The sequence below is a fragment of the Cygnus olor genome, chromosome 2, assembly GCF_009769625.2.
Source record: "Cygnus olor isolate bCygOlo1 chromosome 2, bCygOlo1.pri.v2, whole genome shotgun sequence".
Classification (NCBI taxonomy): Eukaryota; Metazoa; Chordata; class Aves; order Anseriformes; family Anatidae; genus Cygnus; species Cygnus olor.
Genome location: NC_049170.1, coordinates 48,061,518 through 48,088,299, shown reverse-complemented (window position 1 = coordinate 48,088,299; position 26,782 = coordinate 48,061,518). Strand labels below are relative to the sequence as shown.

Genomic DNA, 26,782 nt, shown 5'->3' with positions numbered 1-26,782 from the left:
ATAGAGATTTTTTTATCATATTTCTAATAGCCCAAGGTATTGCCACTTGTACTATCTGGCAAAAATAAATGTCATGTAAAACTTTAAAATGATAATGAAACTCACCAAGATGGATCTGTCATGACATTTCTCCCATCAAAGGAGTATATTGGAACATTAATGTTGAATTCTGCACCATTTCCTTTAAATATAGATTCCCAGTTGTGGAAAAGCATTTCTCCCTGTTAAAATTTCAAAGCCATTTTTACAAACAAAATAATATGTCATACCCGACTTTTATAGACTTCTCACTAAATCTGAAATCTTATCTTCATTTAAGAAAACTTGTGATTCCGGCTTTCACATCTTAGATTCTGCACGATGCTCCTGAATGAATCCAGCTATCATATCTCTGCAAATAGCTCTCTGACCTTTGCCTCATAGTTGCATCTCTGCTCTATTGTCACTCCGAACATTCAGCTTGATCATAGAACTATACAGTCATAGAATGGTTTGGGTTGGAAGAGACCGACAAAGATGACCTAGTTACAACAGCCCTGAGATGGGCAGGGACACCTTCAGCTAGATCAGGTTTTTCAAGGGCCCACTGAACCTCGCCTTGAATGCTTCAAGGGATAGGGCATCTACAATTTCTCTCGGCACCCTGTTCCAGTGCCTCACCACCCTAATAACAAAGAATTTCTTCCTTATATTGAATCTAAATCTAACCTCTTCAAGTTTAAAGCAATTACCCCTTGTCCTATCACTACACTCTCTGACAAAGGGTTCCTCTCCAGTTTTCTTGTAGATACCCTTTAAGTGCTGGAAGGCTGCAATAAGGTTTCCCTGGAGCCTTCTCTTTAAGCTAAACAACCCCAACAGTCTCAGCCTCTATTCATGGGAGAGGTGCTCCAGCCCTATCATTTCTGTAGCTCTCCTCTGGATCTGCTCTAGTAGGTCTGTGTAAGAGAGGGGGAGAATCACTTTCCTCAACCTGCTGGCCACGCTTCTTTTATGCAGCCCAGGATATCACTGGTTATCTGGGCTGACAGTGCACATCGCTTGTGTCTAATTTTTCATCTACCAGTACCCCTGAGTCCTTCTCCACAGGGCTGCTCTTAATCCGTTAATCACACAGTCTGTACTGGTACTGGGAATTGCCCCAACCCATGTGCAGGAATTCACACCCAGGCTTGTTAAAATTCATGAGGTTTACATGGGTCCACCTTTCAAGTCCCTCCGGATGACGCTCCTTCATCTCTTATTACCACTGTCCTTCTTCTCCTAACTGTCTAAGGGGTTGTTTAGACTTGACTAGAATAGACTACAATAGAATAGAATAGTTCAGTTGGAAAGGACTTACAAATATTATAACTATAATTAGACTTATACAAGTCTAACTGCTTGACCACTTCAGGGCTAACCAAAAGTTAAAGCATATTATTAAGGGCATTGTCCAAATTGTCCAACACTGACATGATGCCCCATGCCTTGACATGGGGCATCAACCAACTTGCTGGGAAACCTGTTTCAGTGTTTAGCCACCTTCACAGTAAATAATTTTTTTCCTAATATTTAGTGTGAGCCTCCCCTTGTGCAGCTTTGTGCCATTCCCATGCATCCTACCATTGGCTACCAGGGAGAAGAGATCAGCACCTCCCTGTCCATTTTCCCTCCTTGGGAAGTTATAGAGAACAAAGAGGTCACCTCTCAGCCTCTTTTTGTCCAAACTGGACAAACCCTAGTGATCGCACGATCTCTGATGGGATTCATCCCAGGATACTCAGAGAGCTGGCTGATGTCATTGTGGGACCCCTCTCAATTATTTTTCAACGGTCTTGGGAATCTGGAGAGGTTGCAGTTGACTGGACCAGCTGGCAAATGTGGTCCCAGTTTTCAAGAAGGGCAAGAAAGAAGATCCTGGCAATTACAGGCCTGCCAGTCTCACTTCAGTGCCTGGTAAAATTATGGAGAAGATTATTCTGGGAGCTATTGAAAAACACTGCAGACATTGGTAACAGCCAACATGGGTTCACAAGGGGAAGGTCATGTTGAACAAATTTAATTTCCTTATATGACAAGATCACCCATCTAGCTGACCAAAGGAAGACAATTGATGTAATCTGTCTGGATTTCAATAAAGCATTCGATACTGTCTCTCACAGTGTCCTTCTGGACAAAATGACCAGAATACAGTTAGATAAAAGCATAATAAAATTGGTGAACAATTGGCTGATGGGTTGGTCCCAAAGGGCTCCTGTAAATGGGGTTACATCAGGATGGCGACCTGACACTAGCGGGGTTCCCCAGGGCTCTGTTTTAGTACCAGTCCTATTCAATGTTTTCATAAAATGATTTGGATGTAGGTTTTTGGAGCAAGTTCACAGACAATACCAATTTGGGTGGAGCTGTTGACTCCACTGAGGGTGGCAAGGCCTTGCAGAGAGATCTAGACAAATTAGAGAGCTGGGCAATCACCAATTGCATGAAGTTTAAAAAGAGCAAGTGCCAGATTCTGTACTTGGGAAGGGGCAACCCTGCTTATATGTACAGACTGTGGGATGAGATGCTGGAGATCAGCCTCGCAGAGAAGAGGGATCTGGGGGTTTTGGTCAACAACAAGCTGAATATGAGCCAGCAGTGAATACTTTAGCTGTCTTCCCAGGGCCCAGAAATCTCTTTTGATAGACATCAGGCTTCTTGATCTGACATTTATTTATTTATTTTTCCTGTGAGCCACCCAATATCACAGAGACATGGTTTGTTTTCCTCAGTTTTAGAGTGTGTCTGTTTATATGAGACTACAACTTGAACCGTGCTGCAGGATCTTGCTTAGACTCTCTGCCCAGGTTCAAGGGGGTAAATCCATCACTCCTAAGCACAGAATTTGCCTTTATCTTAAGAAACGAGAAAGGGCATTTTAGTCTACTGTGCTCTGTGTTCATAGTAGAAGGTAAAACATAACTACTATCTTTGAGAAATAAGGATGCACTTTCTTTGCTGATATAAAAAATATCCAGAACACTGAACATTATACTGTTGATTTGTCAGAAGTCTACTTGAAGTATGCCATTCTCACAGCTTTATTTCTACCATTAGCTTTAAGATATTGAAAGAAGCAACCCCTGAAAATGTAAAGGAAATGTGAGTCTTTAACTTTCTGCTTTATCACTACCTTTTTCCTCCTGTAACCTGATTCCAAAATATGAAGGAAAACTTCTTTATAAAATGCAATTTGTGTTGGAATTTTTAAGCTTTTGGTATTTTCTAAGATTTTGGGGCACCTACAGCTTATCCTAATATAACAAATACTAAGCACTCACTCTTACCTTAAGATTGACTATTGGTAAATTGTATCGGTCTGTTTTTCTGACAACTGTGGCCAGATCTTGCAAATGTGATGAGAGAAAGGCTCTATAAGTAGCTGTCAAACCTGCTAGCTGGGCCTGTTGAAAACACTGAAAATCTGCTCTCATGTCACCAGAAAATGGCAAGTTTAAAGCCACCAGATGCAGCTGGAGAAAAGAAAGAAGAAAAACCATTTTTTTTTAAAGTATATAACATGAGGAAGACATATACTTGAAAACAACTACCCTCTGTCCCCTGCCAGCACAAGACCTAGTACCTTCCATTCTTGGTATTAAAGTTATTTGCCATAATAATAATAATACCTTCCTTAAATCTATGCAGCCCTGTAATATATTTCTTTAACAGTCAGGAAACCATGAATTATATACTCTTTAAAAACTTTTTAAAGTAGCTAGTATCTTAAAACAACAGTCTCAAAAAGTTAACAACATAATCTGAAATCTTACAGGCATGGAAATAAGTAAAAATAAGAAATAAGTAGTAAGAGGTGACATACACCATTTGAAATTTCACTATTACCAAATATTAGAACTAGCATACTTGAGTCAAACAGTACAAATGCAAGAACTATTCCACTTTTTTTTTCTTCATGTAACTCCATTATTTTGCTTTCCTTGTCTGAATATTTTAAAGTACTTCAAATGAAGGCTTCTATTCTAAAGTGTCTATTTAAAAACAAGCAACATCATGAAGATAGAAAAGATTCTAACTAATATTTTAGTGATTTAACTGTAACACAATTATTAGCTTTAAAATTACTGTGTTGCAGATTTTTTGGCGCAATCACTAAGTTAAGAGGTATTCCTAACATAGAACCAGTTTTCGTTTGTTTGTTTGTTCGTTTGTTTCTTTTTTGAGATATGAAACTGGCTAGGGAGACTAAAATAGTCCTGGAGGAAACAATTTAATATTTTCTCTGAGATGTCTAAACGAGTTAAAAAAAATATTTGTAAATTTCTAAAGCAAAATATGTTAATTTGAAGAGGAAATATTACACATCTCCCTCAACATGCAAATTGGAATATTTCGAAATGCAGCTATAAATTGCAATACAAATCTCATACTTACTACTGGCTTTCCATTGTTCATATTTGATATTGGACTCGGTGCCGGAAGAGACTGAAATCCCTGTTATTTTAACACATGCAGATATGTATGTTAAACATGTTAGTTAGACCAGCATTTTAGACATTCAATAATATTGTACATAAAGTAGACATTGAATGTTGGAGAATCTGAAACTATATTGCATCAGAAAAATAAACCCGAACCATGTAGCCACAATACTTTATCTATGTACCTTCAATTTAGTTTGTCACATAAATACATGTTTGAAAGCTGTCCTGGCCAAGTTGCTTTGCTAGATCCAAGTGTAACCATTCTGCAGTACTCTGCCATAGCTGGTGTCAGCACCAATATGCACCTGGAGTCCCGCATGGAAGTGGCCTGCTCTTGGTAGGAGCAGAAGACCACTTCAGGAAAAATGACATTGAAAGGACAGGAAGAATGTGGAAACAGAAAGTATAGTGGTTGGGGAGATTTCTTAAGGCCTTACTAATTCCCTCTCCTAAACAAGTGGAATGTAGAGACCGAAAGGTTGATGAGCTTCAATAGCTCTCTCATGAACAGCAAAATTTTCTTCTATAGTCATGGAAAATATGAGTAATGAGCCAGTGAATGTAGCGGTTGGGAAAATAATGTGGTGTCAGCTGGAGGTTGCAGAAAATTTCTTATAAAACGAAGTCTACACATCTTCCCAGTGTGCTAAGTGCACTTCTGTCTGACCTATTCCAACTACTTTTATTTTCCCAGCCATTTTCCTTCTCATGAGCCTTCATAGCACTCTCTTGCCCTTTCATTATCAGTAAGATCAACTGACCAGTCATCAACAAGACTTCTCTATCCCCTTTGCCACTTCCTGGGTTTCATCCTCTTACGATTTTTTGGGACAGGCAGCATGTTCACATGCAGATTTGGACAATAACCCGCAGAATGGAGTCAGGTATAAATTAACACGTGAGATTTGAGAATAGACCTCAGTACCCCACTTATCCCAATGTGGGATAAGCTATATGCAGGTGATGATGATATAGCATAAATAAAGCACTGTAAACTTTTAAAGAAAACCTGCTTTTCAGAGACACTTTTCTGAGTTTCCTTGACAGAAGTGTTATGAAACAGAATACTGATTTCTTTTTAGTAGGCAGTCTGCTTTGTTGGGCATTTTGTGGAGGCTGTTTTGTCTTTGTCATGTTTGAAATCTCAGAATATAATGGAAAAAGACTAATGGCTGGCCAGCATGAACTAGTTTGCAAGCTTATGCAGTGGCAGGATACTTACTTTGAACTGACAAGTCTCAGCAGAAAATCATGTTGTGCAGGGACCTGCCTGCAACTTTTGCCAAGTGTGTTGTCTCTTTTTGCACATTTAGACTCAGTTTTTCACAGTCTAGTATTTTGTACTTACATGGCTTGATATGGCTGGAGGAGGAAGGCTGTCAGCAGGGATGGGAATTAGCTCACCAAGCTGAAAGAACACAAAAAGAGAAGCAAACAAAATCATATCAGTAGGAGCTTATGAGCTAAAAAAACAAAAAAGGTATCTTTGCACCCATACTTCTCCACCCCTGTAAAAATATCTGCAAGGATTCCATTTTGAGTAAGGGAGCTGGAAAGTATTAGGATGTAGTGCAATAATACCTGCAATTTTCTCCATCCATTCCGAACACGGATAAAAACCTCACTGGTTTCGCTCAGATAGATTAGCGTACCTTCTGCTACGAAATGAACCTTTTCCAACATACCCGCAATGTTTTGGAATGTTGTAATCTGTCAAGTAGCAAAACAAAAGATGCTTCATCAAACACACAAAACATTTTGCAAGTTAAATTTAAGTTTGATTTAAACACATAAATGTCAAGACTTCTTGCTTGGGAAATGCTCATAAAATCGGTTTTATGTCATTCCATACAAAAAACTTCAATAAAAAAGACATACTTTGGCATAACAGAATCATTACTCTGTTGATTTTAATAGAACTACGCCAATCGTTAATTTTTCACAGAGTGAGATGATTGTGTCTCTAACATTTAGCATACAAGATTGAAATGGCAGAATTCGGAAGAGACTTGATAAGGTTGGCTATGCATTAGAAATATCACACACAATTCTAGATACATTTGTGTCTCTTTTTTTTTTTTTTAATATTTTTGTGGTCTTGTTAATATGATGTATTCAGATATTTATTCTATGGGTTTCATGGGATACAACTTCAAATCAGGCATCTGAGTGAGAAACAGCACTAATTGTGTATTGAATTCAGATGTGGTAATAATACATTTTAGCTGAGCTGAAACCTTGTAGCAGGATTAGTAGACAGTATTTTAGAATGGAACTATTTTCATAACCTTTTAAAAATTAAGAGATAAAAAGCAAAATACTTAATTTTCAAAAATGTCAGCTGTTGAAGAAAGACTGAATAAAACTTATGGAATCTTTTGGGCTTGGTGAGCTGCAGATGCCGTGCTCAATTAAATGTAAAAGTTGTTTTTACCAGATAGTCTTTTTCAGAGACTCTGAAATGTGAGCCTCTAGATTTGGTAATTAATTGATAAACAAATCCATGGAAGACTGAAGATATGTTCATTGCTGTGAGAAGTGATGTTGATGGAAAGGATAATTTTTGCTCTTTTCTTTGAGGGTGTTTTCTTCTAACTATTTTGTTATGTTTGCAGATCCTCTAGTTTACACAGTACATGATTTTCAATTTCTCTTTTATAGATCATCAGGAAGCTGAGACTGACATCCAGCAGATAAGGACACTACCTCTGTCTTTGCCACCTGATGATAAGAACACAGTTATCTCTAAAGACACAACTTGCTTGATAATTGCAGTTGGTGCAAGAGTGTCAGAAGGCATCCAAAAGCTTTATGGATCATGCAGACCCTACTATAGATTTGCATATTGATTTTTTAATGTTGGTTTTGACCTAATCAGGCTTATATTTCCTATCTAATAAAGTAGCTCCTAGTCTGTAACCACAGTTCTCTACCTTGAGGGACCAGTCTTTGAACACCTGTTTCTCCCCTCATCTGTAATCATTGACAGGTCCTGAATTTCTGAATTTCTATGAGAAAATGCAGTTAGCAGAGATATGATACTGTGCTGGTAAGGCAATTACATTCTTGTTAGTTCATTTGATATGGAAAAGGTTAAAAAATGGTAGTGAAACACTTCTGCTAGCTTGAATCTTTTTTTTTTTAAAATTAAATTAAGAATATTTAATTTAGAAATTAACAAGACAGAAGTCTTAGGTGCCATTTTCTCTGGATGGATACCTGGGATACAATTCTCATTTGATTTATCCAGTAAGAAAAGGAAAGAGTATTGTATTCTCTGTCATAATAAATTTTAGATTTGTTAAGAAAGTTTGCAGTTTTCATCTTAGAATCAAGTGACCTGAATTAGTGTGTTTTAGTCTAGTGTGGATTTTTTTTTTTTAATGGAAACTGGTCATTCAGAGGTTATTCTAGTATCTTTGCAAGTTAAGTGCAGTTCTTTCAGAACTGTTGCTTTGGGTATGGAATACGCACACCTTTCCATTTCTTTAACATCCCATCAATACTTGCATTTGTTTGAATGGACTGTTAGTAACAAGGAAATGGACAGACTTCTCTCATCACTTTTCCCAGCTGCATGGATTCCATTCTGAAACATGATGAGGTTTAGTAAATAAGAAAAGATTCTAATAAATAAAAATGCAGGACTAAGCTTTCTGTCTTCTGTTACTGCTACAAATGACCATGAAAAGATTTGAAACAAGATTGCTATGGCAAACTTCCATCTTTTGTTGTCTTACCAGATTCCTGCTGACAGGTGACCCTGGCTCTCCAGGAGGACCTGGTGGCCCAGGCATTGCAGCTGCTAAAACAAAACAAGCATACAACACATTTTGAAGGTCATCTGTTTTGAGAGAGAAAGTGAGTGACATAAATAAAGGACTTGGTGGTGGTGTCTAGGAGTAGTGAGAGCTTAAAATGGCCATGGTTCTTACATAGCCAAGCTATGAATAGCTGTGTTCAAGCCAGCTATAGAAAATGCATTCTGAGGATTTTTTTTTATTTTTTCTTATTTTTTTTAAGCAATGGTGAAACAATCTTTTCTGTTATTTGGAGATTTAAAATCACTATCTTGGAATTTGTTGTGGGTATTCTGCAAACGAAGAATCAGATTGATTTAAATTGACCTGAATATTTCTTCTGCTAGCTGCTGCTGATGTGCACTTTGAAGAATTTTTAGCTCCCACCCATATAGGCTTTGAGGGAGTCAATTTATCCTTTGTTCTAAAAGTAAACAAAAATAAACTTAGATAAAAAAATCACAAGTGTAACCTCAGCTATTGTTTCAAAGCCACAATGAATTCTCTGGTGGTATGAACCTGAACCTCTCAGACTATAGTCCACAACATATGTTACCCAGTACCTCTCTCTACTCCAGAACTGAATTTTTTCACCTTGAGCTGAAAGTCACTGTTTTTTGGAGTAAAAAGTCCAGGAAGGAAAAAAATATTTGGAAGACTGAAAGCAAAAATACTGTGTGAATGCATATGATAATGGCACTTTGAAGCTGCTTAGAAGAAAGATCGTGCAGACCCTAGTGAGCATCATGATGCATCCCAGTGAGGCTTTGTAGCTAAAATCTGGGCAGATCTTGCATAAATCACAAGTAGAGATATTTCTGTGTATAAAAACAGAGACACAATGTAGGGGCAACAAAATAGGTCCAGGGGTATCAACCAGAGTACGCTAGTATACTGCTGGGAGTGTATATAAAAGGCTCAGCAAGAAATACAATTATGAACAGAAAGGCATAATGTGAGCTGGTATGACATGGAAAAAAGAGCAAAAATGGTGGATACCTGTCAAACTATCTGATGCATGGGGGAGTCTAGAATGTTCCAGCACACTGGTGAATCTGTGGCATAAAATATGCAAACGTACCTGCAAGGTTCACCTCCTTGCCAATTCCCAATTCCTACTTTGCTGGGCACTTGAGAATAGTATCCAGTTGATCTTAGCCATGCAAATAGTCCCATAATCCCAAATGTGGACCAAATTGCTCTTCAAAGTTGAAGGAGAAATGTAATAATGTAGGAATATTCTCTGAAACCACCCTTTGGAGAAATTTAGTTGAGTACTTCTGGATAACCTCCCCACAATAATCTAAACTCCACTCATTCAGAGCTTACTGGATAGTTTGGAACTAGGTGGGCTGAAGGAGAGTAAAAGAAGACAAGCTAAAGGAGTGTTTCTTCTGCCTTCGTAATTTTGAAGGGAATAAGGATCAATGATCTTCAGTGAAAATGGAGCTATAGATTCCCCCCCCCCCTTCAAATACAATCAGTGCAGCAAAAGTATTGAATACCTTCTGTTTTATTGTCTCTCTCCACTTTGAAGTAGTTTGATAATCTGAATAAAACATTGTAAGATAAAAATTTAAAATGTAGAATGGACCATTGAAGAGTCAGTAAAGGTAAAGCCTAACCCTGAAAGCAATGCTGCATTCCAGAACTTAATTTTTACCAATTTATAACTTCTGAATTGAGAGGCTGCAATTACATACCAATAAAGCAAGATCTACTGTTCAAAAACACTTATTTTTGTGAAGCATGAGAACCCTTGAAATCACCTTTTACAAGTTGAAGAATTTATGCTCTGAGGATTCTCCAGAGCAATTCTTTCATACCAATAGCAGGGAAAAGGGCCTTATTTCTCACAAGAATTCAAAGCTATTTATCTGCAGATAAGCCATTCTTTTTTCCTCATATTACAGTATGTGAGCTCCATATTGCACTAAGAGCTTTAACAGAGATAACTAGGTGCCTTGAAGATACTAAATAAAGAAACAAACACCTGTCACCATAATATTTAGTAAAATGGACGTCCATCAGTGTGCTGCCTAAAGAAGCTACTTACAAATCAAAGAGGAAAATGTGTAGAAGGATGATGAAGACTAAGGGCAGAGTAGATAAGTGAAAGTATAGGGATGGAGTATTAATGATATATATGTGTATATATATATATATATTCATCTGACTAGGTCTCTTAGCTAATATTCAGAAGTACTTGATGTAAATTACATTGGAAAAGGCCTGACAGCCTTTATGGACTTTATGGATGCCATAGATCTGTCCATTTTATTGTGATCAGGGGCTAATCCATGTACAGGCCTATGTTCCAATGTTGAGTATAGTAAGGATTACTCATTTCTCAAATATTCATCAGAATATGAACACTTCTTGTAAACACTCCATTAATAATATTTGCCGGATGACAGATTGGAAGTATCACCTTGTCCCTGGGCAGCTGTATAAACCAGTCTGACTAGGTTCAAGAAATACCTGCAGACTACAAACTGGAGGTGGAGGGGCCTATTCCCCAAAGCAGCATGCTGGAAGCACAAGTGTTACAGGAAGCAGTCAGATCAATAGGTCTCAGAAACTGAGATCTGTATTAGCTAGGCCAACCCAAAGTTTAGGCAGAGTAGTTATGCATTATAACCTCTCTGTACGGTTAAAAATGCCCTTGCTGTTAGCATGTTGCCTTCCTTCAACTGAGATTAGGGAATGCTTTGTGTTGGAGGGCTGGTTTTACCTTACCGGATTCTTATGCTGGGCACAGTTTCCTGACAGAGGAATCAGAGTCTCTCACTCAGGCATGACTGTCAAGTGATCCTCGGGCATCACACTGAGCAGTGATGTCAAGTGGAGCCCAGGACCCTTTCCATCAGAACCTAGTCTAAGGGCTGGACATTAACAATAAGAGTCTTGTCACTAACAGACCTGCGAGCCAGAAGGAGTCAAAAGTGCAACTGACTTGAACTCTGACACTTGATTTAAAGCAATGCAAGGTTGCAATAAGTCATCTGAACCTCTAGCACCACCTTGTTAACAAAGCTCCTCCCTCAGATGTGACTACCTGTGACACTTTTTACACCTTTTTCTAATCCAATAAATTGAAAATGATTAAAGTAACCAAAAGATACAGTAACCAATCCCAAAACAGATTTGCTCATATTCAGAATGTGCAATAACAACTAGTTTTTAGAAGCAGTTCTCCATCAGTTTCATTTTAGACCTAAAATCTACTGTGAGTACTGCCCTTATATCACAGAAGAGCTTCCTGGCCCACATTAACAACTTCCCAAATTTAGCCAGTCTGACAGACTTCACAAATATTTCAAGGCAACCTTCCTGTGTTATTCCTCCCCTCCTCTGTTACTTCCTCCCAATCACAGTTAAAATAAGGTTTTCATGCATTAGTGCTCCCATGGCACTACTCAATGAAAACTGATTGCAGAGAAATTGTCTCTTGTGCCCTCAGTTCCAATCCACACCCCTCAGGGAAATAACATCAGTGTGCAGGAAAGAAGGGAGAAACCTGATTCAAGTATGAAGAATGGATGGGTGGCTAGAAGAGCAGATACATAAAGGAAATGGTGAGGAGAGAGGGGCATGTAAATATGCATATGTGCTCACATACATAGTGAAAAACAAAATTACACCCTCTCACCTGAGCCATATATTGCAGGGGGTCCTGGTGGTCCTGGTGGGCCAGGTGGGCCAGGAGGTCCAGTTTTTCCATAACCTGGTAATCCGGGTAAGCCAGGTAACCCTGGAGGTCCTCTGGGTCCAACAACTGAGTCCCCTTTTGGTCCCTATGAACGATAAATAATACTACCTTGAATGTATCAATTTCACAGCTGGAGGTCCTTCATCTCTGGTGGCAACATTTTCTGAAGGCAGGCCACCATGCCACTGTTCAGACATGAGTCATAAGCATTTTTTTCAAAGAGCCATGGGAAATGAAAAAATACCTATATATTAAACTAAATTAAAGAATTGAAGTTTCAGAAAGCTTTCTGATAGGTTTTACGTAGTTATATATATTGTCTTGACTTGTAATGCTGTTGACAGCATGAATCTACATACAGATTTAGTTGTATTAGCCAGCTGAGCACAACACTGTATCAGTTTTTCAGAGCAAATAAATTCCAATAGTGAAGTGTCTGTGTTTATGCCTAATGCAAGTCTGTCTCATTAACCTAATGGTTAGCATAGGAGTGTATATATTGTTCTTAACATCATCATGATGATTATTTCTTATTACAGCCTTCTAAGTTAAAACAATGGGTACCCACAAGTATTCCTGTTATACCATTTATGTGACTTACAATTAATCCTGGTCTTCCAGGTGGTCCGGGAGGTCCTGTCAGGTAAAAACCTCTGTTTGGTTCTCCTTTTTCTCCTTTTACACCAGTGTTTCCATTGTCTCCTTTTTCACCCTTTAAACATAACATATTTGAAAGCATTCAGCTGAAGCAAGATCAGAACCCCATGCACTAGTCTTTTAAAGTTGCCTGAAATTTCTGAGCTTAATAAAGAAAAGGATCCACTTAAAATCTTTTTGGCATCACTTCCTTCTTCAGTGATACAGAATAAAAAGGAATGCCTCCTCTACTGAAGCTGCAAGGATTTCACAGGGAGGAGAGGATTTTCACAAGGATTTTCACAGAAGGATTTCACAGGCTGGGAGAGACGGAGGCTAGGTGGAGTCAGAGGCAAGTGCCTCTGTTGCTGTTTTCTAGTTTACCAAGGAAAATCACCTGATCTGTGCTGTAGCTGGAGGCAAAGAGGAAGTTGGAGGAAGCATAAAAGTATGCTGCTTTTCTCCTACATCAAGGAAAAAGCAAAGCAAGATTGATGTAAAATGGACAGATATTGAAAGATATGTTGCAAAGTGATGATTACTGCACATAGGTAATTAGCACACAAAAGGATGGGTATGTGTACCAGGATAACAGAAGAGACACCACACAAAATTGCAGGCACTTTGAACTGTATCTCTTCTCCTGTTCTACTTTGCTGATTAGCAGCTAGTTGGGGAACAGTGGCAAGTAAGAAGAAGCATTTAAATACTAGGTCATTATCTTTTGTACAAAGTAAGCCACCGCCATTGTAGGTTCTGCCCTCACATTATTTCCTTCTCTTTGTCTGCTGGTTTCTCTCCTCCCTCCCTCCCTCCCTCCCTCCCTCCCTTCCTCCCTCCCTTCCTTCCCTCCCTCCTTCCTTCCTTCCTTCCTTCCTTCCTTCCTTCCTTCCTTCCTTCCTTCCTTCCTTCCTTCCTTCCTTCCTTCCTTCCTTCCCCCCTTTATTTTTTTGGTCTATTTTGGTTCCCATTTTGAGAAATAAAGCTATGTATAGAGGCAGCAAAGGACAATGCAAGAGTGGCAGGTAGCTGGGGAAAGCCAATAGAAATGGCTATGCATAGCTCCTCCTCTGACTCTTCTTCTTCTTTTTTTTTTTTTTTTTCTTTCCCAGTAAACAAAACTATAAAGATTTCTTTATGGTATGCCATTTTGTAGAGCTGAAGGACTAGATGAAATTGTAGCTAAAGCTGTAAAGCTGCAAACACTGCTTTATTAGATCAAAGAAGCCACAATGGCTCTGCCATGCACGCATGGGACACTTCATGTTATAGAAATAACTTCAGTGCTCTCAGCCAAGCAGAAACAAAATCTGAAAAAAAAGACAGGAGTAGGAGTCCTTCAAGGAAATTGACAGCACCCCCATGAACCCCACCCCCATGAACCCTGTTTTCTATGGCATCATTAAATGATAACTTGATTCTATTTTTTTCAGATCTTGTTTTGATAAAGAGCAATAACAGCCTTGTTTACATAAAAGCATTTGAAGTAGTATTGTGTAGGTATTCATTTTTGTCACTTAAAGCAGTCAGGAGAATAGTGGAACAGAGAGAGACCAAGCACATCATGGTATGGATATGTTTTCTTTTACGAGATCTCAGTAAACGAGCATGGGGAAGCAGAAACATGCTTTCCATCACTTTAATTTATTTTATTGATTGTGTTTAAAAGGTAAATAGTATTCTTCAGAAGTGAATTTCTTTTCATGCATTGATTGTTGGTAATATTTTTTCTAGTCACCCTTTAGGAAATGGATGTCTCTTACCTGAGCTGGCATGGAACCAAAGGCATTAATTTACAGCAAATAGTTTATACCAACCTATGTTAGGTAACAGTGAATAATGACTCACTTTAATACCACTGGGAAGGCAAAAAGCCTCACTAATATATATATATTTCCAGAAGTAATCTTTATGTAGTACTGACAGCTATCTCTGTATTTGTAACAAACTTTTCTATGCAGCTGGAGTTTAAGGAATTAATATAATTTGTAATTGCTGATCCAATTATCTGTTTCATATATTTCACTATTCTGTATTCTAGTATGCTTAATATATAGCAAAGATTGCTTTAAAAAAAGCTTAAAGAACTCAAACACAAATGGGATATAATTACCTTTATGCTATTAATAAAGTGGCTGAAATATGATGGAGGTAGAGGTGGACCTGAAAAATGAAGAAAATGCAGTAAAGTACAATAATTATCTGTAATTTCATTTTTAAAAGCACTGCTTTAGGTATTTTTGGTTTAGAAGTTTAAAGGAAAATGATTTGCAATAGTAATATTAACCTTTAAATCTAACATTTTTAGTTCGGTTTCCTAATGAAACCACGTTTACATGCCCTGTCTCACTCCTCCACCTTAATAATTTCTGAACCTTACTGTGGATTTCAGTGACATTTGAAAGCAAAGAAGTCTCAAAGATGACAAGTACTCAGTTTTCTGAAAAATGCTCATTATAATCTCATTATAATGTCAAAACACACCTCCATCCCAAAGGCTACCCATCTCAAAGGTGTGACCACCCCTCACTGAGCATGCACTCTTGAATTTCTCTGAGCCTATACCTTTAAACAAAAGCAAGAAAAATTTGTACCAATCACAAGGAAGACATGTATGACTAGAGTCACTCAAGCTCCCCCTAAAAGTAAGAAAATAGTAAAAAAATGGCTCAAGAGAGGAAAATGTCAGGGGAAGACACCATCATAGACAAGTTGGAAGGATATCGCTGATTTCTGGGACCAGTCTGTGGGCTGAACGTCTCTTCCCCTCCCGTAAGAACGCCTATTGGGTGAGATTCGAACTCTTGGTTGTACTGAGTGCTTCCCCAGGAAACCTAGCATTCTCTATAGAGTTGTTTCATAAGTTAGCGTGTGTAGTTGGTTGTGTTTGTTATATTCTTGGTATTTGCACGTGCTTTGCAGACAGTATATTTATCACCAGCAATCCAAAAGAACCTGTACTCCTGTTGCTTCAAAAAACTACACCGGTCATTTACTAGACTGAAGATGTACTATTTGTGAATCTGTGATTGTAATTAATGTGACCGGACCTTATAGTGCTGATTGTGCTATCTGTGCATCCGTGATCATGATATATTGAATGCAACTGGACTTATAGCGCCAATTGGACATCATTCAGAATCTAAACCCAGCCCCTCAGATATCTGAGGACAAGCTGGAACACAAGGGGGTTTAGGTCCTGCCAAACATCCTTACCCTTTAACACAAGAACATTCCATATGTTTTGCAAGCAATGGGGTGGCAGTCAGTACCAGCCCACTTCTGAATGAGTTACAGTTGTACTATCTTTTGTGCAAGGACACCTTCATAGCCAACAAGAGAAAGAATCAGGGTTACTGCCATTCTGCTGATCACAGAACAACTGTTCTTTGACGTTCTTCTGTGACAAAAACCAGTACCAGTACCAATGGTTATAACAGCTGTGCTGTGTTGTTTGCCAATGGTGGTCAGCCAAAGCTGTCGAGCCAGCACAACAAGTCTAAAAAGTCTTCAAATATTCTGTGTTTGGAATACACTTGGAAAATGAATGTTTTACAGCTGCCAGTAACAGCTGGGGACATTTTCACAGAATCATAAAATATCCCGAGTTGGAAGGGACCCATAAGGATCATTGAGTCCAACTCCTGGCACCACACAGGTCTACCCAAAATTTCAGACCATGTGACTGAGTGCTCAGTCCAAACGCTTAAACTCCGACAGGCTTGGTGCAGTGACTACTTCCCTGGGGAGTCTGTTCCAGTGTGTGACAACCCTCTCAGTGAAGAACCTCTTCCTGATATCCAGCCTGAGCCTCCCCTGTTGCAGCTTGACACCATTCCCTCAGGTCCTATCGCTGGTCACTAAAGAGAATAGATTGGCGCCTGCCCCTCCACTCCCCCTCGTGAGGAAGCTGTAGACCGTGATGAGGTCTCCCCTCAGCCTCCTCTTTTCCAGGCTGAACAGGCCAAGTGACCTCAGCTGCTCTTCATACGTCTTCCCCTCTAGGCTCTTCACCATCTTAGTACTGGACCATGTGGACACTCTCCAACAGTTTCACATCCTTTTTGTACTGCAGTGCCCAGAACTGCACACAGTACTCAAGGTGAGGCCGCACCAGCACAGAGTAGAGCGGGACAATCACTTCCCTTGACCAACTAGCAATGTCGTGCTTGATGCACCCCAGGATACGGTTGGCCCTCCTGGCTGCCATGGCCCTCCTGGCAGTCATGGAGGCTGCCATTTCTTCAAATGTGTTCTGAACTTTGGGTGCAACAGTGTTCCAGCCATAGATCTCAGATCTTAGTATATTATCTCAGATGCAATTAGATCATGTAGACAGTGTATGCATCTGTACTCTGGGACAGAAATGTATTGCCAGTGTGGCAGCTATTTTGATTTTATTTGAACCCTGACAGCTATTGCTCAATCTATGAGAGGGAATGGAGAATAGACAGGTAGATTGGCAGGTATCCTTCTCAGATGTTGCTTAATATTAATTTCTATGTTGGGTAATATTTTAGGTCTTCCTAGGAGACCTTTCAAGCAGACTAGGTCTATGCAAGGTATGTGAGGAATAGGGATGGCATCACTCTAAACAGAACCCAAAAACTCGTGGTAGGGAACCAGTGGAAAAACAGGAGTGGCTTCAGATAGGATAGAAAAGCTGTGATCTGGGAGCTTAAGGCTGGCTATACCTATAATGGTAGTTAAACTCCCATCTTTTTAGCCCCATGATCAAGTAGCATAGCTTTTATCCATACAGCTAAACTGTCTTCCTCACTCCCAAAACAGGAGAAAGTTATCCATACAGCCTATTGTACCAATCCTTAGCTTAAGCTATCTCCCATGGTCTTGGAAAGTGTTATTTATTTTAGGCCAAATGTTGGCCAGGAAACATGCTAACATTTAAACTGCAGGACAACTGTCCCATGTCCTGGCCCTGTTTGGTTTACACAGCCAGGGAAGTTTGCCTGACATGACTTCTCAAGGGCTTGCCTAGTCCAGTCCTATTCTCTAGACATTCAGTAGAGGGCTGGTAGGCAATTTTCTGTAGGACCTCTGGGAATCTTAACACCAACCAGAGGGAAACATGCTCATTGCATAGCCTGTGCTGGCAGACCAGACATTTTCATTTTGGTTTGTTTTCTGATGTTGCTGAAACAGACTAATAGCACTTTGCATGGGCGTTATCAATTGCAAAATCACACCCCCACAATGATCATAAAGCTACAGAACTTTGGTGCCCTTTCTTTTAGAGAAAGTTGTGCTGCTTTCTGATCTGGGATTTGATTTATAAATGAACTCAGTCCCTGGAGCAACAAAATTCGTTACAGGAATTAATGCTTGCCCAGTGAGATGCTGTCTTGTTCCCCCTCTGCTTTTCCTTTAATTCCATTCCTTCCAGTATTCATGAAAAGGAGGGTGAAACTTCTTCATAAAGAAAAGAAAGTCTCAGGACAAACAAGCCAAAGGGTGGATTTGGATGAGTGTTGAAACTTGTCCAGAATGCCAGGTGTGAATGTGGCCTGGCAGGAAGGAAGGATCAAATGCCTTGGTATACTGCAATAAGCATTGCATTTTAGATGAGCAGATCTTCAACTTTAGGGAACTGGGTCTGAGATTATGATACCGTGAAGTCTTCTCTTCTGTTTCTAAATGGGTTTCCTTACATGGCCTCAGACTGTATTCCTTCAGCCAGAAATAATGAGGTTGTGTTGGAATGTTGCATATATGATTGGAATACTGCGCCTATGTTCTGGATACTCACTATACCTGCCTTTATAGAGAGTAGTTATATAAATTGTGGCCTGCCAAATATCCATGCTTTCTATTCTGGCTTCATGTTTTTGCAAGCTATCAATTAATGGAGTCTGTCTGTAAGGTTAGAGGGATGACATTTGGGGTAGAGGAAAAATAAATCCACTGAATGAATAAATGGCAGAGTTGAGAAAGCTTTTCAGATTGCTGTGACTCAACAGATAGTGAACTGGAAGGACCTTCAACTGTCTATCCCGCAGAGAAGGTTTTGAAAATTTCCTATACTTTAATCGTGTTCTACTATGCTGCAATTTCTGGATTGTGAATTTCCATTGTCAAAGGTTGTGTAGATATCTATGAGACCTACAGAACTGATTTGTATAAAAGAACATTGTAGCAATTACATCAACTGACATTGTTTAAGGAGAAAGATATAAACAAGACAGTTTAACCAGAATTATTGTGTTATTTTCTCCATCCTCTCTAGTTGCAGTTTTATAACAAAATCATAAGCGTAATCCTCTCCTTCAGAAGTACCTGAAATCATCAGATACGGACTAAAGTAACTGTAGGACATTAAACTGCATTAAATACAAAGTCTGGGAATTAACAGACATTGACAGTGGATAAACCGGCACAGATGAGTAAATCTTAACCTCTGTATAGAAATCTTTCTTGTTCCTTTTTTTTTTTTTTTTTTAAATAAGTCTATTGATGATGAGGAAGCACTAACCACTACTTCAGAGCACTGGATATTGGTCAGAATGAAGATTAATAAGAACAAGACAAGAAAGCAGATTTGATTACAACAAACAGATGTCCTCATAAAAATAACCAAATATCTTAAGTCAACAGAACTGTGGCTTTGGAACAAAGACAAAATATCCATGTATATACAATTTTGTATTAATTATGATCACATTAGAGGACAAATATTATAAATATGGTATAGGAACATTAATTTGATGTACAGCTTCTTCTATTTTGAATGATCGCTGGCACTGACCAAAGCCTTATCTCAATATATGAGATTTCAAAAAATGTAGTAAAAAGGAAGAATTTGTAATAGCAATCTTTTCAAATAGATGCTTGTTTCTATAACTATTTTTGAATGTGTAAGAATTAGCAATATGTATCAACTTTTGATATAGAAAAGTAAATCTTTGGTAAGCAACATCTATTGTGATGCTCCTAGCACAAGTGAACTGATAATTTAGCTCTTATACTTTTCATGATTATGACAAATCAAGCATAGAATATTAAAAAGTTTGTTGAAATGGAGATGGTCGAGTTCTGGAATTGGGACTATCACCAACAAATGGCTGCCTTGAAATCAGAATGCAGAGGTATGTTATCCTGAAAGGGAAAGCACTGCATTTTAGTCCAGTTGGCTCAAAAACTCTGACAACAAAACAATGTCTCAGGAAGTGGGTATGATGTTCTTCTAAGATTTCAGAAAATCTCTAACCAGCCAGATACATTTCAACATCTGTTCATGTACTGAACACACTCATAATAGGTTCACAAATGTGCAGTACAGATAGTTCTTTTCAGAGGATATTTTTGATAACATTACAGGCTTTGTTGTTCTGCACCTCAGATCAGCAAGAAACTAAGTATGTCTTCAGGCAGGTAAAGGTACTTTGCTGAACTGCTTTTAAGTTAAACACATGGTCCTTTAGAGGGTATCAGTGACATATCTGATTTAGTATACCTGGTGGTCCTGGATCACCTCTGTCTCCCTTTTCTCCTTTTAAGTCCGCTGAACTCCCAGTGGACTGCAGCCCCCAGCAATCTCTGTTTCCTTTAGCACCTGTCATAAAAGCATCACAATGAAACTAAATTCATGAGAACTTTCAAACAAGAGACTACAGAAGTGACAACCAAACCACTGATAGTAAGAGCAGATTTTTCATACGTGCAGGGCTTTTAACTCCCTATATGCTTGTCTCACTGTTCTCATGAATATTGAATGGCTGGCTGGCTCATTGTCCTCTCTTGTTTATCAACCCCAACATGTACAAAACAATCTTTCTTTTACAGATCAATCTTTCACTCTCCGTCCCTTAATCACCTAGCCTTTGACCCTCTGAACAAACCTGTTCTCATTGCATTTGTGAAATTCATGGGGCAAGAGCAGAAATGGTTTTAATATTATGATTTTGACACCAAAATTGCTATCTCTAGACTTTGAAAAAAATTAATATCTGTAATTATGAATGTCCAAAATGTTATAGTTTATTGCTTCTTCAGGTCATAAAAGAATTCATAATAAAGAAAATGTTCTCTGAGGTCAGAAAAGTTATTAGCATTATTTTCCTTCCAGATGAGCTGAGGATAGAGCTGTACCCAAATACATCTGGATAAACTTTCTGTTTTTCTAGGTATTATTCATAGAATCATAGAATAGAATCATAGAATCATTCAGGTTGGAAAAGACCTCTACGATCATCTAGTCCAACTTTTAACCTAGCACTGACAAGTTCACCACTAAAGCATAATACTAAGTTCTACATCTGCACTTTTCTTGAAGACCTCCAAGGATGGTGACTCAACCACTTCTCTGTGCAGGATATTCCAATGCCGCACAACTCTTCCAGTAAAGAAATTTCTCCTAATGTCCAATCTAAACATCCCCTGTCACAACTTGAGGCCATTTCCCCTCATCTTATCACTTGGTTCTTGGGAGAAAAGCCTGATCCCCACCTCACTACAGCCTCCTTTAGGGTAATTGTAAAGTACAGTAAGGTCTCCCTGAGCCTTCTTTTCTCCAAACTAAAAAAACCCCAGTTCCCTCAGCTGCTCCTCATAAGACTTGTGTTCCAGGCACTTCGCCAGCTTCGTTACCCTTCTCTGGACACTCTCCAGGGCCTCAATGTCATTCTTGTAGTGAGAGGCCCAAAACTAAACACAGTATGCAAGGGGCAGCCTCATCAGAGCCGAGTACAGGGGGATGATCACTTCCCTAGTCCTGCTGGCCACACTTTCTGATAACAAGCCAGGATGTCATTGGCCTTCTTGGCCACCTGAGCACACAGCCAGCTCATGTTCAGGCAAGCATCAACCAACAGCCCCAGTTCCTTTTCCTCTGCACAGCTTTCCAGCTACTCTTCTCCCAGCCTGTAGCATTGCTTGGGGTTGTTGCGCCCCAAATGCAGGACCCAGCACTTAGCGTTGTTGAACCTCATACAGTTGGCCTCGACCCATCAGTCCAGCCTATCCAGTTCCCCCTGTGGAGCCTTCCTACCCTTGAGCAGATCAACACTTGTGCCCAACTTGGTGTTGTCTGCAAACTAACTGAGGGTGCACTCGATCTTCTCATCCAGATCATTGATAAAGATAATAAAGAGAACGGGCCCCAGTATTGATCCCTGGGGGATTCCACTTGTGACTGGCCTCTGGCTGGATATTTCTCTAATCACCATGACTCTTTGGGCCCAGCCACCCAGCCAGTTTTTAATGCAATGAAGCATACACCTGTCCAGGCCTTGAGCAGCCAGTTTCTTCAGGAGAATGCTGTGGGAAATGGTGTCATAAGTCATACTGAAGTCTAGATAGACCTCATCCACTACTCAATTTATAAGCTAGCTTTTGAAGTGCAGCCCTATACTCATTTATTCTTTGGCTTACATATTGAGACTGGACCAAGATATGATCTTATGGATTCACCAGAACAAGTGAGACCATTATTCTTTTTTTTCCTCATGAAACCAGTTATGCAACACCCAAGAAAAAAACAGTGGTTTTTGTTCATAACAAGAACAGTTTGTTTAAACCATGCTGCAAGAATTACTCACCTTGGACATTAAGAGCTTCTTCATTCCCAGGGTAAGTAGCACTCACCTACAGACAAAAAGAAATCAATTAGAACTTATCCATACACATTAATTGATGGAAGTGCATCACTTAGTATGACTGGAAAGCCTGGAATATTTGCATGCTATCACAGTAAATATTATAACAGCACTCTGTGCTTATCTCCAGTTTGGCAGGTTCCGAGTATTAACTAATCAAGCCTTTTTCAGGATTGTGCTATCTTAAACATGCAACATGCTTTCAGTAAGAGTGTAACAACATGCATTTTGGAGGCACTAGCAAATCCTACTCTAAGTCATGCTAGAGAAACATCAGAAGCCTTATTCTCCAAGAACAATTCTAAATTTACAGCACTGTATTTGAAAGCAGGATTTGATTTTTGATTGTATGATAACAGAATATGGCTGTAATCTTTTCATCAGACCATGGCTAGGCCTACTCTATGATGTTGACCTATACTCAGATGCATTGAAATCACTGTGGGGAGAAACTTCTTATTCTAGTCTATCCTATTCTGACTCAATTCCCCTGTAACAATACTTCTAACACCTCTCTTCAAAACAAGGACAGTGCAGGAATTAAAATGTGGCACACTGCTTGGAAATAGATAGACCTTTGTACTAACTAGTGCTATTTATATGAATTTAAACAAGCATACAAAGAAAATCAAACGTGTGCTGCATATGGCTAATACTGCAGTATTAGATCTTAGGAGTCTTCAGTCACATGGATAGCTCCATTAAATTCAGAAATTCACTTCACATGAAGAAAACTTGTGAGATTCAGTCTGTAGTTCTTTATGGATATACATTTATGTAGGCATGTGCAGCAGACTTCTTATCTATATACTTGGATAGGTTTAGATTATCCACAAATGTAGGTCAAAGCTATCTAGCATATTCAGACGCATGAAGAGATATTTATAACTACAGGCTCTATTACTTTTACATGTAAAATTCACTTTTATTATTCAGTGATTGTAACCTTATTGAAAAGTAACTTTTTATTATTATCTGAAACTCAGCTAAAATAGGTTTGCATTGCTTGAATCATTCCACAGAGAAGCATACAAAACTTGAGTTTGGAAGGGATTACTGGAAGTTGTCTAGCCCAGAGCAGGATCAACTACAGCAGGTTGCTCAGTGCAGTCCAGTCAGGTTTCAGAGATGAAGCTGACTAACCCAGAACTTTTGTGTGAATGTGAGAAAAACATACCAGAATGTTATACAGTAGGAATAGGAAGATTTAAGGGAGGAATTCAATGAGATAAAATGATGTCTACAATAGTGGGCCAAAACCATAGAAATGTGAAATTACCATGAGGTAATGACTATTTATTGCTAATTAACAGAAAGATCAGAAAGATACATTACCTGGGATAAATCTTTCTTGGATAGTAAATGGTGTGATGAGTGTCAATTCATCTAGTATAGTCTAAGTCAAGAGCTGCTTTTCTAATATGAGTAAAAAAGAACTGTAATGGAAATTGGAAGAGAGGAGCACAATACTATTTTGAACTATACTGTCTAACAGAAAACTAGAGCAGCCATACCATGCATCAGACTATTCAGGGGAAGACTGTGGTGTTCAAAGACAGAATCCTTTCCAAGTATGTAGCCCACAGGTTAGCAGTATAATATTGTCCTAGGAAGAGTAATCCCAGGATTAAACTGTGTCCACAGTTCATTGTAGGATGTGATTTCCATGACATGTTAAACAAAAATTGCATCAAAGTGTTCTTAAAATATGAAAACTCTTTCTTTTGACACTGAGTGTGAAATTACAGTTCCTTTGAAGACAACGGGGGGTGTTGTCATTTACTTTGGAAAAGTGTGGCAGAGCTTCACCTGGTGGCTTTCTTGTGATAATGAATGTTTATCATAGAATCATAGAATGTTTTGGGTTGGAAGAGACCTTAAAGATTATCTAGTTGAAACCCCCTCCCATGGGCAGGGATATCCTCCACTAGATTAGGTCCCATCAAATCTGACCTTGAACACTTCTTTTAGTTTAAAACCGTTACCCCTTGTCCTTTCAGTACAGTCCCTGATAGAGAGTCCCTCTCCAGCTTTCTTAGATACACAGACTTGCTGAGGGGGCACTCTATCCCATTTTCCATGTCACCAACAAGGATGTTAAATAATACCGGTCCCAATACAGACCCCAAGGGACACCAGTCATTACTGTTCTCCACCTAGACATTGAGCCATTGACTGCAACTCTTTGAGTGTGACCATCCAGCTAATTCCTTATCCACCAAGTGGTCCATCCATCAAATCCATGTCTCACCATTTTAGAGACAAGACTGTTGTGTGGGACAGTATCAAATGCTTTGCACAAGTCCAGGTAGCTGCAATCAGTTGCTCTTCCCTTATCCACTAATGCTGTAACCCTGTCTTAGAAGGCCACCAAATTTGTCAGGAATGATTTGCAATTAGTGAAGCCATGTTGGCTGTCATCAATCACCTGTTTGTTTTCCAAGTGCCTTAGCACATTTTCTAGGAGGATCTGCTTCATGATTTTATTGGAGACAGAGGTGAGACCGACTGGCTTGTATTTCTCTATGTCTTTCTTTTTCCCTTTTTAACAATTAGGGTTATCTTTCCTCTTTTCCAGTCACTGGGAACTTCACCAGACTGCTATGACTTTTCGAATATGATGGATAGTGGATTAGCAACTGCATCTTGCTAGTTCCCTCAGGACCCTCAGATGCATCTCATCAGGTCATGCACATTCAGGTACCTTAGAAGGTCTTGAACCTAATCTTCTCCTACAGTGGGAAGCATTTAATTCTCCCAGGCCCTGCCTTTGGATTCTGTGAATTTGGTGATGTGGCTAGAGCACTTGCTGGTGAAGACTGAAGCAAAAATGTCATTGAGTACCTCAGCCTGGGTAACCAGATCTCCCATTTCCTTCAGCAGACGGCTCGTATCTTTCCTATTCTTCCTGTTATCACTGATGTACTTGTAGAAGCCCTTCATGTTGCACTTAATGTCCCTGGCCAGATGCAATTCTGTCTGGGCTTTGGCTTTCCTAACTTGACCCATGGCTACTTGGACAATGTCTCTGTATTCCTTCCAGGCTACTTGTCCTTGCTTCCACCCTCTGTAGGCTTCCTTTTTGTGTTTAAGTTTTCCAGGAGCTCCTTGTTTATCTATGCAGGCCTCCTGGCATTTTTGCCTGAGTTCCTCCTTGTTGGGATGCATTGCTCCTGAGCTTGGAGGAGGTGATCCTTGAGTATTAAACAGCTTTCTTGGGCCCCTCTTCTCTCCAGGGCTTCATCCCACAGTTCTCTACAAAGCAGATCCCCAAAGAGTCCCAAGTCTGCTCTCCCAAAGTCCAGGGCTGTGTGTTTGCTGTGCACCCTCCTCACTGACCTGAGAATCTTGAACTCCACCATTGGTGGAGTCTGGTCACTGCAGCTATGGCTTTCTTTTACCTTCATATTTCCCCAAAGCCCCTCCCTGTTGGTGAGAACAAGGTCCAGCATATCACCTCTCCTCATTAGCTCCTTTATCACTTGGAGAAGGAAATTATCATCAATACCTTCTGGGAACCTTTTAGATTGCTTATGGCTTGCTGTATTGTCCCTCCAGCAGATATCAGGGTGGTTGATATTTGTTGATATCCCCTCCTCATCTCCCCTGCCTGTCCTTCCTAAAGAGCCTGTATGCTTCCGTTACAACACTCCAGTCATGAATTATATGTAAACAGACTGCAATTGAGGGTCAAATAAGGAATGTGATTTTTCTTTTCTGACACACTTTTTATGCCGGACTGAAAAGTATAAGGAGTCTTATTTTGGATGGCGAAATTGAAAACAGCCAAAGACATAACATTGTGGAGACATTATTTGTATGTACTTCTGAAAGATGCATGTACATGTATGTATAAATATTCACTCCCCAAAGCAACTCTCAATCTATGGAAACATGGAGCTTTGAAAGTCATTAAAACAGTTCGGACAACCAAGTAATAAAAGTGCTTTAAGCAAAAGGTTCCAGGTTAGTTCTGTTATATATATGTGGCTAACTTTGGATATCTAAATGTTTGAAAATCTGTTATCTTGAAGACTAGGTAAAACATATCTCCGGTGTAAAGCAGAAGGCAGGGGGAGTAAAGCTGCAGAAATACTGTTGTTATGCATGTAGCTGTTTTGGTTATGTATTGTCAAGGCCATGCATCTTGCTAAGAGCAAATTCTGTGTGTGACTTACTGTCATCTTGCAATGAGGTCTGCGAGATACTGGGAAAACTGTCTATTGAAAATAAGAAGGGAAATAAGTTTAATGAATGTAGGCAATAATACACCAGAAAACACACCAAACAGTTAGATCTAATAGACATGACAAGACAAAACTTGGAAATAAAAAAACAGCACCTCGCAGAGTCCTGCTTGCTTCCTGGGAGCTCTCATGGTTCTGTCAGCATAGAATCATAGAAACATTAAGGTTGGAAAAGACCTCCAAGATCAGCTGGTTCAACTGTCCCCCTACCACCAAGGTCACCCACTAAACCATGTCCCTAAGCACTAGGTCAAGCCTTTCCTTGAACATCCCCCGGGATGGTGACTCCACCACCCCCCTTGGCAACGTG

At 39.4% G+C, this 26,782-nt stretch overlaps 1 protein-coding gene across 5 annotated transcripts in view; it reads right to left on the bottom strand.

The window, feature by feature from the left end:
• The window catches only part of COL15A1 (collagen type XV alpha 1 chain), a 127,404-nt gene that overhangs the window by 1,721 nt on the left and 98,901 nt on the right, over positions 1-26,782 (bottom strand). For 4 of the 5 annotated variants that reach the window (XM_040548699.1, XM_040548700.1, XM_040548702.1 and 1 more), the window contains exons 25-36: positions 26,404-26,445; positions 22,169-22,214; positions 20,086-20,184; positions 14,728-14,777; positions 12,580-12,690; positions 11,919-12,063; positions 8,207-8,271; positions 6,048-6,176; positions 5,815-5,874; positions 4,417-4,476; positions 3,309-3,494; positions 106-221 (exon numbers count right to left, since the gene is read on the bottom strand). In XM_040548699.1, coding sequence (XP_040404633.1) covers positions 106-221; positions 3,309-3,494; positions 4,417-4,476; positions 5,815-5,874; positions 6,048-6,176; positions 8,207-8,271; positions 11,919-12,063; positions 12,580-12,690; positions 14,728-14,777; positions 20,086-20,184; positions 22,169-22,214; positions 26,404-26,445 — 1,109 coding nt within the window. The remainder of the gene's footprint in view (positions 1-105; positions 222-3,308; positions 3,495-4,416; positions 4,477-5,814; positions 5,875-6,047; positions 6,177-8,206; positions 8,272-11,918; positions 12,064-12,579; positions 12,691-14,727; positions 14,778-20,085; positions 20,185-22,168; positions 22,215-26,403; positions 26,446-26,782) is intronic. The other variant, XM_040548701.1, reaches the window with a different exon arrangement.